The 17,323-nt window shown below is 36.7% G+C and overlaps 1 protein-coding gene across 1 annotated transcript in view; it reads left to right on the forward strand.

Annotated features, from left to right (window-relative positions):
- The first annotated feature begins 8,430 nt into the window (after positions 1-8,430).
- Positions 8,431-17,323, forward strand: part of POU6F2 (POU class 6 homeobox 2) — a 337,454-nt gene continuing 328,561 nt past the window's right edge. Inside the window, exon 1 of the mRNA XM_019539004.1 lies at positions 8,431-8,598. Within this exon, the coding sequence (XP_019394549.1) occupies positions 8,433-8,598 (166 nt within the window). The 5' untranslated portion in view covers positions 8,431-8,432. The remainder of the gene's footprint in view (positions 8,599-17,323) is intronic.

Here is a 17,323-nt window from a genome sequence, read left to right on the forward strand (position 1 = left end):
GCTGCCATGCAGTCTTGGCATCCAGTATTTTCAGCATTTTAACTCTTGAAGGATCTAAACCTGTTTTTTTCTTACTAGAAAGCAATTCTAAGCAATAGTAAACCAGACTTATTTATCTCTGACTGAGGGTGAGAATGTAATCTAAGCATCTAATAGTATGAATAATACAAATTAAATTAGGACTTCAAAATTAAATTCAGTTTTAAAAATAATTAGATATTTTTAGTAACATGGGTACCAGCAGGAATTATTTTATAAAAATCTCACTTTTAACCAGACTATATCCCTTTAACTACAGCTAGGATGTTAGATGTAACATCTGCATCATCTCCAGAAACATGTCCAGTGTAGTATTAGAAAATGAACACTTTAGGGAAATGGCTAATGGAGAAACAAGACAGAGAAGGAAATTTCCATTGGAAAGGAGGCAAGGTTAGTTCAATAAAACTAAAATGGGGATAGTTTGAAAGGTAAGATTCATTATCAGGAGTGTCGGAGACATCAGCTTTTTGCTAAAGGCACTGTAAAAGTAAAGAGTGGTTGACAGTAGCAGGAGTTTTAGTGAGATCAGATGTGGGTGAATAGAGAAAGATGCGGTCACAAGCATGAAGGATGGACATTAACCAAATATCAATAGTCTTGTTCATTTTACTTACAGAAACACCAAATAAAAAGAGGGCAAGCTGGTTGTTCAGGAAGAAGTAAGAGAAGACCATTCTCTCCAGAGCTTTGCTGAAGAAAGGAAGGATAGACAGCAGGTAGCAACTTGTTGAAGGGTATAGAGGCCAATAAGGTTCTCATGGAATGGGATTCATATTTTTAGTTTTGGATGCTTTGGGGAAAGAATGTCAGATAAATATGGTGGTGGTTGCTGGTGGTATCAGATAAAAAAAACAAAACAAAACACCTAGGAGAGTGGGCACTCACACCTTGAAAGATGTCCAGTAGTAAGAGGTGCTTTTATTTCCAAAAGCAATTAGTTTTATGTTGTTCTTGGTAAAGGAAGGTGGTACTAGGTCACAAGTGAATTAGGGAAACCAGGATAGTACATTTCATTAAGTTACATCAAGTACCAGTAAAATGAATCCTTTCCTTACACAACATTCACCCTGGATAAATACCTTGTCGACTATATCATCCCATGCTTGACACAGATTTATCCAGGGATATGAACTTTAGCTATCCTGTAAAATATAATTTAAATGTACAACATAAAAACATTTCAAATAAGATAAAATAGTGTAATTAAAGCATAATATTTATATTATGCATAAACATAAAAGTTTTATTTGTTGTTTTCCATGCATGTCATTGTACATTATATTTAGTATTTTATCTTTATTTCTTAGCAATTACCATATTAAAAAGTTGAAAAACACACCAGCATATTTATTTAGTAACCTATAAAATATTTAAGTAGGTATCATCCAAAAACATTTTCATTAACTAGAATTTTAGTAATTGGTCCCAGTGAAGTCATTAGTCACTGCCATTTGCTAAGGGTGCTGACAAGGGTGCAGCTCCCTGGTCTAACTCATGGCGCTTTACAGAAAGCAACATGAGTTAGACCAACACTTCCAACCCAACGCTGTTGGATCAGAAGAGTGGAGGATCGAGCTTCACTTTGGAGCCAATCCAGCAAGAGATGATGTGTGTCTGCCGCCTCTTCTTCTTGCCCTGCTCCTCTCCCAGTTCCAGTGCTGTCTCAAGATTGGAGGGGGAGAAGGCATGGGAGGGAAGTCCATTTTGGGATTTTCAGAGCTTGTGCTGGATCGGGGGAGTAGGGGGATTGGAGTCCCCTAACATGGAGGGTGGGGCTTCAATCCATCCACCCCACCCTTCAGCACAGACTGGGCAAAACCCAAATGGATCTCTCTCCCTCCCCTTCCCCTCTGAAGACAGCACCAGGGACAGAGCTGAGCTGCTTCAGCCCAGCCCTGCTCCCTGTGCACGCTAACAGCAGTTAATGAAGGCACTCTGCTTTGGAGCGCTTTCATCTGAACCCTCATGTAATGAGGGTTCACCTGTCACACTATTGGGCACTTTTTAAAGAGCTCTACAGCCATGTACTTCTATCAGTGCATGGCTGTAGAGCTCTTTCAGTCACCAGTCATGTGACAAAGCATCATTTCTGTCAACACCCTAAGGTTACTAAGTCTTTATCAAGTTGTCTGCTCTGTCGCATCAGTTAGGGATGAGGGGTTGTTTTGTTTTTTGTTTGTTTTTGTTAAATTGGTACAGTTGGGTTATACAGTTATCAAACTTTAAACTTCCTTATACTGAGGTAGCTTATTCCTCCTATACACATGCATATTTGTAGGAACATAGTGCTTTCGCTACTTGAACTAAACTGGCATGCTTAACAGAATTGACACTTTCATTAGCCTGAAGCTAAATGGATTTCCTGGAAAATGTCACAATGAAACAACTTGTGTTTGCTTTGCATCAAACTCATAGCAACAACAGGATCACAGAAGATAGTGTTTCCAGTTATGAATACTCTTTCATGAGTTGTTTCTCACTAAAAACATCCAGGCTTACATTATACCAGTTCATTTCTTAGCAGCAAGCTCATTAAAAAACAACATAGTTTTCTTGCAAATTATTTATTAAATGTACATTCTTTGGTGTTGCCTTTAAAACTTCTGAAGCAAACAGAGACTTAACAAGCAAGGGTAAAATAGTCTTCTTTTAGTAAATGATGTGACATACTTTAAAGGAATCCCACTCTGAAAATTATAAAGAAACATGGTTTAAAAAGTATTTCTTAAAATATACACATTTAAGATAAAATATCAAGGGCAAAATAATTAACCACAAAGAATAAACTCAGAGTAACAGCCTTAACACTTCACTTGTTCTGTTGTTGTACCACCATCACTGGGAGCAGAATTTGGACCAAATGGTGAGATTCATCCCTGATCCTGGTAAAGCTGAATATACTGTCTACATTATGACTTTAAGTTGTTCATAGTCCCATTTTCAGCTGTATGCCTCAGGCAAGTTTTACACAAAGACCATCTAATATTTTCCTTTAGGAGTTGTCCTTGCTAACTAGCTTTGCTTAGTAGCTGCACTTTTACCATGGAAGTGTAGGGCATAGCTTTAAAATAATAGAGGTATCCCTCAATTAGATCCCTCTACAAAGTTACACAAAGTACAGCTTCTAATTGAAATTTTTGGCTTCTAAAGAAATGCATATGAACTTGCATTCCTTTTGCGATTTGTATGTACAGAGGCAAAGTATTTTAATAATAAACAAAGTTTAACAACATATGCAAGAATCAGCTCTTCAGAGCAGCAGTGGTGTGGCACTTAATGCTAGCAGCTATAGAGGAGGAAAGCAGCAGGGGGAACTGTTGAGTCTACAAAACTGGCAGCAGAAACCCACAGAATCAGGCAAGTCACAGGGAATACAACAAGGATGTGCCAGTTGAAGAGGGATTGATCAGGAACAGTTTACACGTCCACAGGGAATAAATCCAGGATTTGTTTTTAGCTACAGAATAAAAAGTGGGACATATACTGAACTATGGCATTGTGATTCCATGGTTTTCCAATGGAATTTAGTCCTTGTGGTAAAAGTATGTTGTGGTAGAATTATTACCTTTTTAATTCACTACTCTCTGTTCCTGATTACACGCATTTTTTACTGAGCTCTTCAAGTTACTTTTTTGTTTACTGAGATCTTCAGGCATTCCCAGGGTATTCCATTTTCCAAAGTTGCCATACCAAATTTTCCATTCTGGTGTGGCAACCAAAAACTTTGTCATGAGTGACATGCTCAGCAAGTTATTGTATTTGGATGTACAGCAAAATATAGAATCCTAGGACTATGGTACAATAGGGCTGGAAGGGACCTTCAGAGGTCATCTGGTATAACCCATTGTTTGATGCAGGATCACACACTCCTATCCAAACCATCCTATACAAATCCATTGTCTAAGCTGTTAGCAAAACTACCCAGTCAACTCTGACACAACCACAACGCATAATACCCTCACCTGTCACACGTAAAGCAGGGAGGCAACAGCAACCAATGTTCTGCTGTTGCAATGGTTGTTAAAATACACTCAAGAGGTCCAAGGAAGAGGGCCATGCCCCACACTGCAGAGGAGGGCAAGAATCGTCACAGTCTGTACTAATCTGACCATGGGTTAAAATTCCTTCCTGCCGTGAAATATGGCAGTCAGTCCCACCCTGAGTGGAGGGATCAGACCTTCTAGTCTGAAACCTCTGGGTTTAAAGTCCCAGCAGGAGCACACTACAGTCAAAATTGCCAGCCTTGGCTGCAGCCAACACCCAATATTTCTGAGGAGGGCAACCCTTCCCCTCCCCCCCACCTGATGCATGTAGCTGCAGAAAAGGAAAATAAGTCCTTCCTGGCCCCATGTGGCAAACAGCAAAACCCAGAAGCATGGGAAGTACCTATAAGAGAGTATAGACAGAGTACTCTTATATAATCCTATAACCTCCAGAAAAAGGACAGTGGATGTTGCACCCAAAGACACGTAGGAAAAAATTCTGCTTTGTGACTAGGAAGGTTTCTGAACCAGTCTGAATGCATTGTATAGTGGAACAAAATGCTGACATCTAGTATGCTGGTCCAGCATTCCCTCCATTATCAGGGGCTTTTGCTGTGCTCTACTGCATGGGAAAATGGTTAGTTACAGGCTTCTTGCAGATCGGAGGAAGAGTGGATTGGTGCATCTATAACTGTGTCAATCAGATGGCTCTTCCTCCATTGGAAAGGGTGTACAGGAGCTGTACAGGCTATTCCAACCCTAAGGCTTTAGGGAAAGCAACTTGGGTATTTTGCTCTACCTCAAGCGTGTGTGGAGTTTTGCAGCATGTGTCCATTTCTTGTGCACAGAAATTGGGATTTGCCTCTGTTGCACTAAAATATTTTTAACCTTGTAAAAAGGTAACATTATAATGATATTTAATTACCTGGAAAAGTGTTATTAAACAGGCAGAGTTATATTTGAAGCAGTCAACTTGTAGTTCTGGCAGCAACTTGATATAGTAGTATTTTGTTTTAAAGCAGGTGGTGGAAAGAGACAAGCCCTCCACCTGAATCCACCATCACCACTGCATCCTCTGTTAACTTAGATATTGTAGGCTAAAATTCTAGGGACTCTGTGAGAAGATCTCCCAGCCATGCAATTCCCTGCACGCTTAAAGAAAAGGTTTTGATTTATGCATCTGGGCGTGGAAGGCCATTTTGGAAGTTTCACTAGCGGTTGTTGTTGAGGCTGGAGTTAAGGCCACTCATTCCCTTTTGCACAACACTGACTCTTGTTTTAACATTGACTATTAGAATTCTGGATGTTATCGTTTTGTGAATAAATGCCTATTTTTGACACCTGTTTATGGTGCAGGGATATCCTGTGGTGATGCATTAAAAAGGCTGTATAATAATTGTATATATTATTGCATAATAATTCCTTTTATAAGCTCTGAATTTACCACTTTTCAATTTCATTCCAATTCCCTTTGTTCTTGTAAGATGAGACAGGGTGAATCTACTTTTTCTCTACTGTTCATTATTTTGTATACTTTGATCATATCCCTGCTTATTCATTTTCCTCAAGTAAACATTCCCAATCTTTTAAATCTCTCTCATCATTCTCACAGTCGTGTCTGAACCCCTTTTTGATGTACCTTTTTGAACTGGAGTTACCACAACCACAATATGTTGACTGCACGTGGTGAAATCCTGGCCTTACTGAAGACAGTGGGAGTTCTTTGACTTCAGTAGGGACTGCTTTCACCATGTGGCATAATGTTTCTCCATATTATTCTCCAACCTATTCCTTATAAACTCAACTTGGAAATTGGGCAGTTTAGAATTTAATCTAGAAAACCACTGGCTCAGCACTCTCCCTTAAATTGCTGGTAATCCTCAGATTAGCAGTGTGGCTTCATGGGCAGAATTAATTTGCTCCCAAATCATTCTGATGATAACAAGGGTCAGATTTTTCCTGGTTTCCATTTGTTTAGTCCCACTGTTGCTATTAGGTTTGAACAGATAAAATAGAAGGTAGAATATTGCACAAGACTTTAAGACAATGTATCTAAATTCACAGGTGACCTTTTACTGAAAAATCAACTAAGAAATTCCTTATGTAGTAGATGAAAACCAAAATTGCAGCTATTAAAATTATCAGTATGCAGTGTACGATAAGGATTGCATATGGGAGATTTTATAAAATTAATTAAAAAAAACTGTACTTCTAGGTTTCCTCCCCAAAACCATCTAAAAAGGGTTCAGATTCCTGCCAGCTAATAAATGCAGTAAATGAAATGTTAATAAGTCACCAGCAATTTAGCCTGACAATAACATGGATTGACCACATTGATTACATTGATTATATTTCATATATTTACAATATGTAGACACAAGCCCAATTTATTTTCTGAAGAGTTCAAGGTAGGTATCATTGGTTTAAAAAAAAAACAATGGAGTAATGTTTGTGGTTGCTATCTGCAATAATCTAATGCTGACAGAGAGCAGTATTTTATTTAGTAATTAACAGTGTAAAGGGGAGAGAAGCTGTCATGTTGGTTCTTAAGCTGGGGAATGTGATGAAAGATGATATCTGCGATCTCATCCTTTCCACTTGTTTAGGATTGTCAGGATGAGAAATGTCAGCATTATGAAAGCTCAGCTCTGCTCTTGATATGATAAAACCCTTCAAAAGCCAGTCTTTCTCTCCCTCTCCCCCCCCCCCTTTCTTCCTCTCCCTGCACTTGCTTTTTTATTTATCCTGTTTTGTTAGATGGCAGAAATATAATTCTTTTCTTTCTTCCTATTATAAGCCACCATTTTTGTTTTATTATATGTTTCACAACCCCTAATGCCCCACTGAAAATTACCTTGTTAAATGACAGTGTTTCAAAGCCATGAATCCTTTCCACCATTCCCTCAGAGGTTTGAAACAGTCAACAGACTGTAAAGAATAAATAATAAAAAAGTATTGATTATTTTGATGACTGTGAGATTCAATTAAGTATTAATTTTGCCCTCCAGTGGACCTATCAAGGTATTCAAAAGGGAGGATTCGGCTCAGCTAAATGCGTGCTGAGTGCTTCAGCCTTAAATAGGGAGAAAATGTGTTTACCTACAGTATTTGAAGAGGAGTGCATTGATGCACAGAGTCCAATATTTAAGTGCTGTGCAAATTAAGCCCTGGTGACAGTGACATTGTTTTCAGCGATATGAGTATTGACTAAAGAAGTGCATTTGATGACAGCTTAAACTATTTGTATTGATTAACATTTTCATAGATTATCATGTGTCATATCAAATTCACTTTTCAGACATGAATACATTAAAAAACCCATAGGCAAACATCGACCAATGTGATGATGGGACAGAGGGAACATGCTAACCAACCTACTTGCACGCTGGTCACCTGTTCTCCGCATAAGAACCATTTAGGCATGAACTTTGCAATAAATAGCTGCCAGATAGCACAACAAGGTCACTTGTTTCATTTCTTTATTTTTGTTTTTGATGCTGGTTTCCAAGCTGTAATGATATTATGCATCTTAGTTTGCAAACGGAATAACAGAGTGTACTTGGAAATCATGCCTGACCCCAAAATGCCCTCTGAATGAGCTGAAGATAAAACAGATCCAAATCATCAGGAAACAATTTTAAAATAAATGTAGCATTATTGGGAATACTGTGTTCCCAAATACAAGAATAATTGCAAACCTGGTGTGTAAGTATTTTCACTAATTTTTATCTTTAAAAGATTGGTTTCTATATATTTTCCTCTTTAAAAAAAAAAAAGGGAAAGGGAAATGTTTGTGGACTTTTGGAGCATCCCAAAAGCAAGAATAGTTAGAATAAATATGTGTCTTTATTGAATGTGTATGATGAAATGACTATTTGTTGCTCTGTATTTTCCCTAAACCACTTGAATCCTAAGCCAGGTTTTGTGTGTGTGTGTGTGTGTGATTTGGTTAATGTTATACAGCGTAGGATGCTTCTTTAAATCATTATGGAGCATTCGCAGGGGGTTACTCTTCTGTGGTGTCGGAGCATACTTGCAGCAGTTTAGTTTTTTTTTTTCCCTTACCACGTTAAGGAAAAAGTGAGGTGTAAAAACATACACACGAAAAGCACATCCCACAATTAAAGCTGTGTTGGTTATGTTGCTTTCATAGAAGTTTTTCTCCAAAGCATCCTGAATCTCTCACATGCTAGTTGAGCTTTAATAGGGTGGGGAGTAATGGAAAACTCATTGGATCTGTAATAGCTCTTCACTTGACTGCAGCCAGCAATAACAGCAGGAGCAGCCAGAGATAAGAGAGAGTGTGTGTGTGAGAGAGAGAGAGAGGGAGTGGGAGAGAGTATACGCACACCAAAGCTGCCACTTTTTTTTTTCCCTCACTCTTTTTTCCCCCCATCCTAGGATCCAATGATAGCTGGACAAGTCAGTAAGCCCTTGCTGTCACTGCGGAGTGAAATGAATGCAGAGTTGAAAAGTGAGGACAAGGCAGCTACTTCAGACAACGAGCTGAATGAGCCCCTGCTTGCGCCTGTGGAATCAAATGACAGCGAGGACACTCCCAGCAAGCTCTTCGGTAAGTCTGTCTAGGTATTTCATTTCACTGCTACCATGTTGTCCGGAAGAGCAATCTCCCTCTTTTTGTTCACTCAATTTTCTTGTAAGCACCAGGGAGTCACTTGGAGTCTGCAGGCATACAGCCATATGCTCTGATTTCGACTGGGTACCAGAATACCCAGAGTGTCACCTCCTGAAAACTTTGGTCAACAATGAACTTATTTTATGCGCATTGGCAGACAGCGTCTATTTTCTTTCATTGAACTGTCTCTGATTTAAATATAGAAGAGAGAGCTTCCTTTGTTGAAACACCTTACTAACAACATCTATTGCCTAAACATCAGCTCCAGTTGTTCACAGTCCCTTCAGAGGGAAAAGTAAACTGAAGAGTTACCATTTCTTGGAGTAAAGAGAAAGCTAGGAGAAGAGAACTGGAAAATAGCTAGAGAAAACACTCTGTGCTGAGTAAACAAGCACTGCCAGGGCGATTGCCTACAGGTGTATTTTTTTTTACAATTTATATTAGGAATTAATTTTTTCTGCTGAAGCATACAGGGTGGGGGGAGGGAGAAAATACACTTTTTTTTTTTTCTTTTTTACACTGTAACTATGCCAAATGAAAATGTTACCTTTCAGGGATATTTGTTTCATAACCAAAACAAGAGCAGTAAGAGTGGCACTCCAGCATAGACATCTGTCATTCAAAGGGATGACACCCTGTAAGCCAACTCAAGCAACTGTGATCTCTAATCAGAAAAGGGAGCCGAGTTGTTGAGGCGCGTGCTTGAGTGATAGATGTTGATAGATGTCTGTGCTGGAGCAGCACTATATGGTATATAGTGACATTTTGGTTGTACAGCAATTTCTCCTGAAAGAGTTCCTTTTAATTATTTCCATTTGTGACTTTATGAAACCTTGGAGGGAATGGAGCTCATCCTTATTTTACACAGTCTTATAGCTGGAACTTTAAGGGCACAAGATCTTGTTTAAAGAGAATGCAGCTTTAGGAGAGAGACAGAGAGAAATCACATTTTCTGAGATTCAAGTTTTAATTTGGTAACCTATAAAGAATCTGTAACACTGTTAACATGCCTGAACCCCAGCTAGAGGAAACAACTGCTAAATGATTCTTGCAAAAAATAGATGTAATTTTCTTTAAAAGGGATACCTTTTACATATTATACAGAATGTTTTATTAAGTAACTTCAGCAGAGAAAGGAAATAAAAAAGCTAAGACTTAATTCCTAGAATACTTCAATGTCCATTGTAAAATATCACATCCATTTTTTTTAGGAATCCTATAATAATCTTGGTTTCCATGGAAAATAGGATTTCCGTTAGCTATTCAAATGTTTGAATTGTGATGTCTAAAATTCAAAGGGCTAATATTTGTGTGTGGAAGTATGAATATCTTAACAAATATTCATGTACTGTATTTGATCAGATATTTAGGGAGCAAGGCATTAACGTTAAACATAGCCAGGTCTGGCAGCATTACAAACACATTTAACTAGAGAGTATCAAAATGTCTGTATATTCTGGTTTTAGTTAGTTTTAGATCTGGCAACTTTTATAACAAAGGGTAAGATGTTCCTGAGTCATTGTCATTTTGAATGTTTTAATACCATTGTAGACTGCCAGGATACTTTTTATTACAGTTATTGTGTAGGATAAAAAATAATATACTGTAATTTTTTTTTTTTACTTTGGAATGGAAATAGAATTTAGCTCAGCTACACAAATTAATGAAGAAAAATAAATAAAAGTACTATGCATAACTATATTTGTGAGTTTAGATTGTTTGCTAAACTGTTTTAATACTGCTATCAAGTTGCTGCCAAAGCAAACCAAAGTAGGTGAAAACAGTTTAGCTACCTTAGTATAACATATTTAGTATTTATCTATGTTTTGTTTTATTTTATTTATGATAGATGGTAAAGGCCTTTTAAGCAATAACCTGTGCCAGTTTATTTCTGTAACTGGGAACATGTAAGAAAAGACAGTGAGAGATTGTTTTGCTACATGCAAAAATAAAACTTGGTGAATTTATATAAAATATAGGCATTTTCTATTTATTGAGCCAATGCAACACTTCTAATTTAATAAGCAATTCAGTAAGTAATTGACACCTCAAATGCAGTTCTTTTTAGTACTTTATAGTAGTCTCTCTGTTTAGAAATGTGAATGGCATGTTAGGAATGTGTTATTTGGGCCTTACTTTCCTGTCTCTTAAATTGTAGTGTCAGTGCACTGTGCATAAATCGATGCAGAAATTAACATTTCTCATATCACTTTGTTTCATACAATATGAAATAAGAATTCTGTGTTTCCTGTCTCTTGTTTGATATACCCTATATGCAAATTGCTAGCTATGTTCAGCAGAGAAAGGGAGGAGCATTTTAACAAACTAAGGGGAGGAGACTGGTGTGTAGATGAAAGTTAAAGAGATTGCTTTTTTCAAATTTGGGGGGGGGGAAATGGTCTTTACAAGTTGGAATGACCAGCATTTGAGCACCCCACTTAGCAACATTTCACAGGTTGTGTTGTCATACAGATGCACTGGGTATTTTTACAGTACTTTGCAGTGGGCAAAATAACCCTTTTCCTCAGGTGCAGGCCTTTACATTCTACTTAATTTTCTTTTAAGAGACATGTTTGTTGAAGTGACCTGTGTCCTTCACAAATGTTGCATAAATTCTACCCCTCGTTTTCTACAATGTGCCAGTGTATACTGATGGACTAAAAGGTATGAAATGCTTATGGCCTATACACACTGCACACCTTCGTCACTGTAGTATCCTTACATAAAGTATGCTGTAGGAACAACAGCTATGCATATATTGCAGTGATAAATACTAGTAAAATGTTTCTTTTCTCCAATCACAACTCTAGTTTCACATGACAGTGATGCAGTATAAAGCTTAACTAGGTTGTTTTTGATTTGGGAAGGTGCACAGCAAATTTCCGGCCTATCTCCCAATTGTATGCTCTGCTGCTAGTAGGAGAGATGAAGGCTGAAGCTTCTCAGCCAGCGGGAGTGTCACCTGGTGCAATGATATCTTGCCCACAAGTCTTGAATAATTTCATCCTGGAACTTGGATTCTAGGTCCTTAGCGAATGTAAATGCTCATTTACACCAGGTGGGAAAGTGCCCCTCTGTTTTTTTGGCAAAGTGGTCTTTTAAAGTAGTCACCATTGTACACATGATTAGCACTATTGCTACTTTTTGTTCGAAAAATAAAATGTCTTTTAATCTTTGTGTGTGAACTGCACCTTGTGCACTTAGTTGCTTATGAACCTTTGACCTCTGTAAGGAATATTTGCTAGTAAAGTGCTCAAATCCTGCTAAATATCAGTGGGAAAAGAAACAGAATGTAAAATTTCAGGAAAAGGACTGTTGTTAGTCTGTCAAAGGCAAGGTTTTGCTCAACCTGGAGAGTTAGAAAAGCTACGAAACATTTATGAAAGAGAAACTGAGATTTAATTAAGTAACACAGTAGTTTTGTGTGATATTGACTGTTGCATTATTTATCTTTACAGAACTTATCTCTTATTTCAGACATGATTTAATTATGCTAAGAGTCAGAAGAGTAGAAATTGGAGTAAAGCATTGGATTGGTTGGCAGTGGTACTCTCAGATTAACTAGTTTTATGTTACACTACTGTGCTTCAAATTAATTCTACAGCCTTTACTAAAGAAAGCTCCCACTGATGAAAATGAGAGCTCTGCCTAAGACTGAATAAACACTGCAGGATTGGATTCTAAGTTAATTACTCTTACAAAGTTTTTTATTCACTATCTTGATATGTTCTCCAAATTTGTTTAAAGTTTCCTTTTAATAGCAGCCTGATGAAAGGAAAGTGTGTTTAATGATTTATATTAGGACTATAAACTTTTGGTCATTGATACAGAGACGTTGCGTATATTTTATTTAAAATCTGTACTACGTAAATCCCATATTAGGGCCCAATTCAAGTTCCACTAAAGTCTTTGGCAAAATGGCTGTTAGCTGTCATAGAATTGGATTATTAATTTCTGTGTAACTGTAATGGTCATGGTGCTATACCCAAGATACCTGTGCAAATTAAGATCACTCTACTCTGCTATTAAAAAAAAGGTACTGATAGGGCATGAGCCTACATTTCTACACGTACCAAACTGAAAAGTTAGTTTGTGGTAAGGTGCAAAACTCAGCCTGTAGAGTATAATTATTTAGTGTCAGGGTTTCTTAATTTTATGGTAGTTAGGGATTAAAAGATAACTTTTCATCTACAGGTAGCAGGGTGGGTGTGTGCATTTGTGTGTGTATGTGCACATGTATATACAAATATGTGTGCATGTGTGTGTATGTATGTGCACACATGTATACAAATACATGTGTGTATGAAAGAGATTTGCCATCTAAAATACTGAAATTTGATTTTAGTATTTTGCCTGCCTTTGTAGTATCCTTATGCAAAATTTAGAATTTTATCCATTTTTCCTTGTAAGTGTGAATCTCTGTGAAACAGTATGTGTATGAACCAAGGCATAGATCAGTAATATTTGTAGAAAAATGTTTGCCTTCTTGGCACCCTTTTTGAAGTAAATGCTCATTATCTGGTTTTAATTTTTTAATTGTCATCCAAGTTGTCTTGACTAGAATTTACAGTCCAAGAATTACTTTAGATTCAAAAGGACTCTCTGGTCTTTCCCCTCTTGAGACAATAGTCTCTGTAGGTTAGAACACATGTCATTGTCAGGTGGCTTTGAGGACACCGACATTCTAGCCATTAACACTGTGGTTAACTGGGGATAAATGTAAGCCTTCAACCTAATACCACCCTTTGCATCAGTATATTAAGGGTTCTCTGCAGTGTTTTAGCTGGAGTTTCTATTTTTAGAAGGGAGTTGAAACATGATTATACAGTATATCTGCATACAGAGCCTTGGCCTACAAGGTCTCTGCCCAGAAGAAATGTTTTTTTAACAAGTTGCAGAGAGGTCCATTGGATAGCTTTAATGTTTTTTAATGCGCAAAAAAGTATTGTGTGTGTGCAAGTCTTTTTAACTTGTAGTTCAGATTATAGGCCAGATCCTTTTAGTATTAAAAGCATAGCTTTATTTTAAGCTCAGTTTTTAAATCACTTTAACCAGCTTATATAGTTTTCTCTCCCATATTATGACTAGCATTCAGCCTGCCTGTAGTAATTTCTGTAGTGTCAATCGATGTGTTTTGTAAAAAGATATTAGGTCAAAAATATTCATACAGTCAGTAAGGTTCATGGGCTCAATCCTATCAGCACTTGAGCACGTGATCACTTCTGCTAAATGTGAATAGTCCCATGGAGATCATTAATAGGATCCTTACATGAGAACACATGGCACAAATATTTTCCAGGATTGGGCATACTTTCTAAGTACTAATTTATATGCACTCTTGATTACTGTTTTTTTTAAATGTGTTGAATGTTTATTTAACTGTTAGAGTAAATGATCTTTAAAGATGTTGGATAAGTGCAAAGTTAAAAAGGCGATTCTAAGTTTTATATATTGCCTTGATTTGTGGTGAAGTTTCCAGTGCTGTCATTGAAGGTTGCACATATGAATAAAGAGAATATTGCCCACTAAAACTTAAAGAAGTCATTACAGCTATTCAACTCAAAGGTAGAGACAATGAGGAGATTGAAAATCCATCTTTAACTCATCCTTGCCGCTGTGACTAGGTATTGCAGGCAGCCCAAGAAGTAAACGTGCAAACAGCTGTATCTAATTAAAACATACAAAAGCAGGCTAGGACAAGATAGGGCTAGATTCTGTTCCCATTAGCTTAAACAGACACAAGACTGGACTCATGACTAATAAGTAAATCATTCTTCATTGTTAATTCCCTTATTTTCACTTGATACCGATCAGTCTGTTCATAATTTTGGGGTACGTTAGTTCATTGCAGTACCTTAATCTTTTTATTAACAAAAACACTTTTTTAAACATCACTGTTGAGAGCTAAAGCCTGAGTAACGCCATTTTAAAAAGAAAAATGGTTTTTATCTTTGTTCATAATTATCTTCTTGCTAAATTTCTGTGAACCAGGTTTGTATGTGTAATCTGTACTTCTTGTCTGAGGTTTGCATGCTGTTTACCAAAACAGCATAATAGTTCCTGGGGAAGAGTATTCATATACTTTAACCAATAGATTTCCGTTTCCCTGATTTTGTATCAACAGATATTTAATCTTTAATTACTTTACTTCCTCCCTCAGACACCTTCCCCCCACCATACCTTTAGAGCTTTGGAAAGAAATTTAATACCAAACAAATATATTTCTTTTTAAAAACCTACATAAGTGCCTTGCTATTTCAAAGAGAACTTGCTTGTGTACTAGACAGTAAACAGGTAATTTGTGAAAGAACTGGTACTCCCTTTGATTGAGATCCTTGCTGGTTTATGTTTTGAGATAAATAATACATCAGACATTCACACAGATGTTAAAAAGGAAGCAGACGTGAAAAAGAAAAGGCAAAAGAATTTGATGTTTCCATTGGACTTCTTCTGATTAGACCCAGTCCTCCATGGGAATGTGCAGTGTAGGCAGAGGAGGAGTCACAGCTGCCCAAATATGCACATGGCACCACTTAACACTTCCCTTGATTTTCCTATGCTAACCAAAAAGCTAGCAAAGTGCTTATACCAAACTGGCACCCTGTCAGGGGGCAACCTGTGTAAAGTTTCCTGCTGTCAGGTTAATAAATTTTTTAAAAATATCCAAAGGCAGAGCTAGCTGTAGGAAGCTCATAGTAACAGTTGCCATTCTCCTGTGGATCATTTTTTCTCTTTAATATCCTATGTAGCACTGGATTTTTCTTGTTGTGTTGTCTACCTAGGTTTTGTTCTTTCCTGACACTTGTGGGCTCTTTGTTTTAATTTTTTTCTTTACTAAGCTCGTTCTTCTGTTCTGCACATACTATGTGTCTCTTCTTTCTTGGCAGAGTCAAAGAATTGGGAATATCAGTTTTTCATGATATAGGAAAGTGAAACATTCAGTACATTCAAGTTCATGAATTATCATTTTATTTTCCTATATTAACTTTCTTTCACCAGCTCCAAAACTGATTCCTAAAGAGATCAGTTACTTAGATGACACAATTACATTCACACATCAACTACATCACAAAATTAACAAGTGATCAAAAAGAAAATAAGCATAGATCCCAAATTATTTAATTTGCTACCAATCTGCAGGTTTCAGAAAGGTTGTAACAAAACATCTAGTGAAGAATTAGTTATATTTATTAACGTAGATTCATGTTTTCTCTCTTCCACTGTATAAAATAAAACTCAGTAACAATACAGATCTGTCTTTGTTTCATAATGACATCTCTTGCTCTATGTTATGATACTGTTTTGACACTATCAGAAGCAGGATTAAGCCCTTTTAGTTTGAAAGTAGAGGTCATCTTGAGAAGAATAGTACTGTATCCAGTCTAGCTAAAGAAAGCCTGCTGTTCACAGGGAGACTGAAATTGGGTTTTCTTCTTAAAGTATTCCAGAGATCCAGACATTTATCCAATTGGAATACATCTCCCAAATGTATATATTTAATACTAAGTGACCACTTTTTAAATTCTGAAATATAATTTGAATTTCTTTATTTCTGATTTAGAATTTGGAAAAAGAAGAGATTTTTTTTGTAATTGATGGCTTTTAATTCCCTGAAAGGCAAACTCATTTTAGTCCCTGAATGCTTTGAAACTGTAGCCAGAAAAATACTGTGATGCAGAAAACAAAGCAAACTAAAAGCACCCAAATATGACCACCAAAAAGTTAAATTTATTTAACATAAAAATAAAATGATTTGCCAGAGTGCCAGACTATAATGTCAGTTACTTTTTAAAATGCATTTTCAAGAAGCTGTAAAGGTTTGGGTGTTGTTCAAAGTGAATAAGAAAATATTTTTTCTTTTGTAAAACAAAGAATTAATTGTTGCCAGTTACAAGTGTTATATACATAGAAACAGAAGTATTTTTTAAAGAATGCAGAAGAAATATGTTGCGACAAAACAGTATTTAATTTAATCTTATCAATCGAAGACTTTTCTAGAAAACTTTGGCTGAATTTATAGAGCCACTTCAATAGAAGCTCTTAAAAAAGTTTAGTGTTTCCTGTCTGTTTGCTACTATATGTAATGGTAACTACATTTCTTTATTTATTACTTCAGCTATGGGCCCACTTTTAAAATTTCTAATGTTTTTAATGTATTAAGCAAAACATTAGCAATAAACCTAATCCTGGAATCCAGAAATACCCATTGTGTGTGCTGGAATAAGGAACTGAATTGTTAAGACTGTGTCAAAGATATCCCCCCACATATGTCCCCTCGCTCTAAAAGTCTAAAGTTGAAAGTGACTCCAAGAATAAAACTAGCCTCTTTTTCCATTGGCACTTCCTCCTGCTCTTGCTTGTTCTCTGTGTTCTCTCTCTTTGACTCAACCCCATATGTATATATATAATGCAATGCACAATATCTGTATAACATAATATAAATTGCCTTCAAGCATATGCACAGACATGGGTCATATTCTTCTGTCACCTTATGTAACCCAAGTGACTTTGTAGAATTTTACCTCAATGCTACTGCAATATATTGTGGTTTTCCACATTTTTTTAAAGAACAAAAAACAAAGCCTCCCGCACACCCCAGAAATACAACTAGACCACCCTTTCAGAGGAAGATATAAAATTCACATTACCTGAGAAGCGGGAA

Source organism: Crocodylus porosus, unplaced genomic scaffold (genome assembly GCF_001723895.1).
Source record: "Crocodylus porosus isolate Cpor-Errol unplaced genomic scaffold, CroPor_comp1, whole genome shotgun sequence".
Lineage (NCBI taxonomy): Eukaryota > Metazoa > Chordata > Crocodylia > Crocodylidae > Crocodylus > Crocodylus porosus.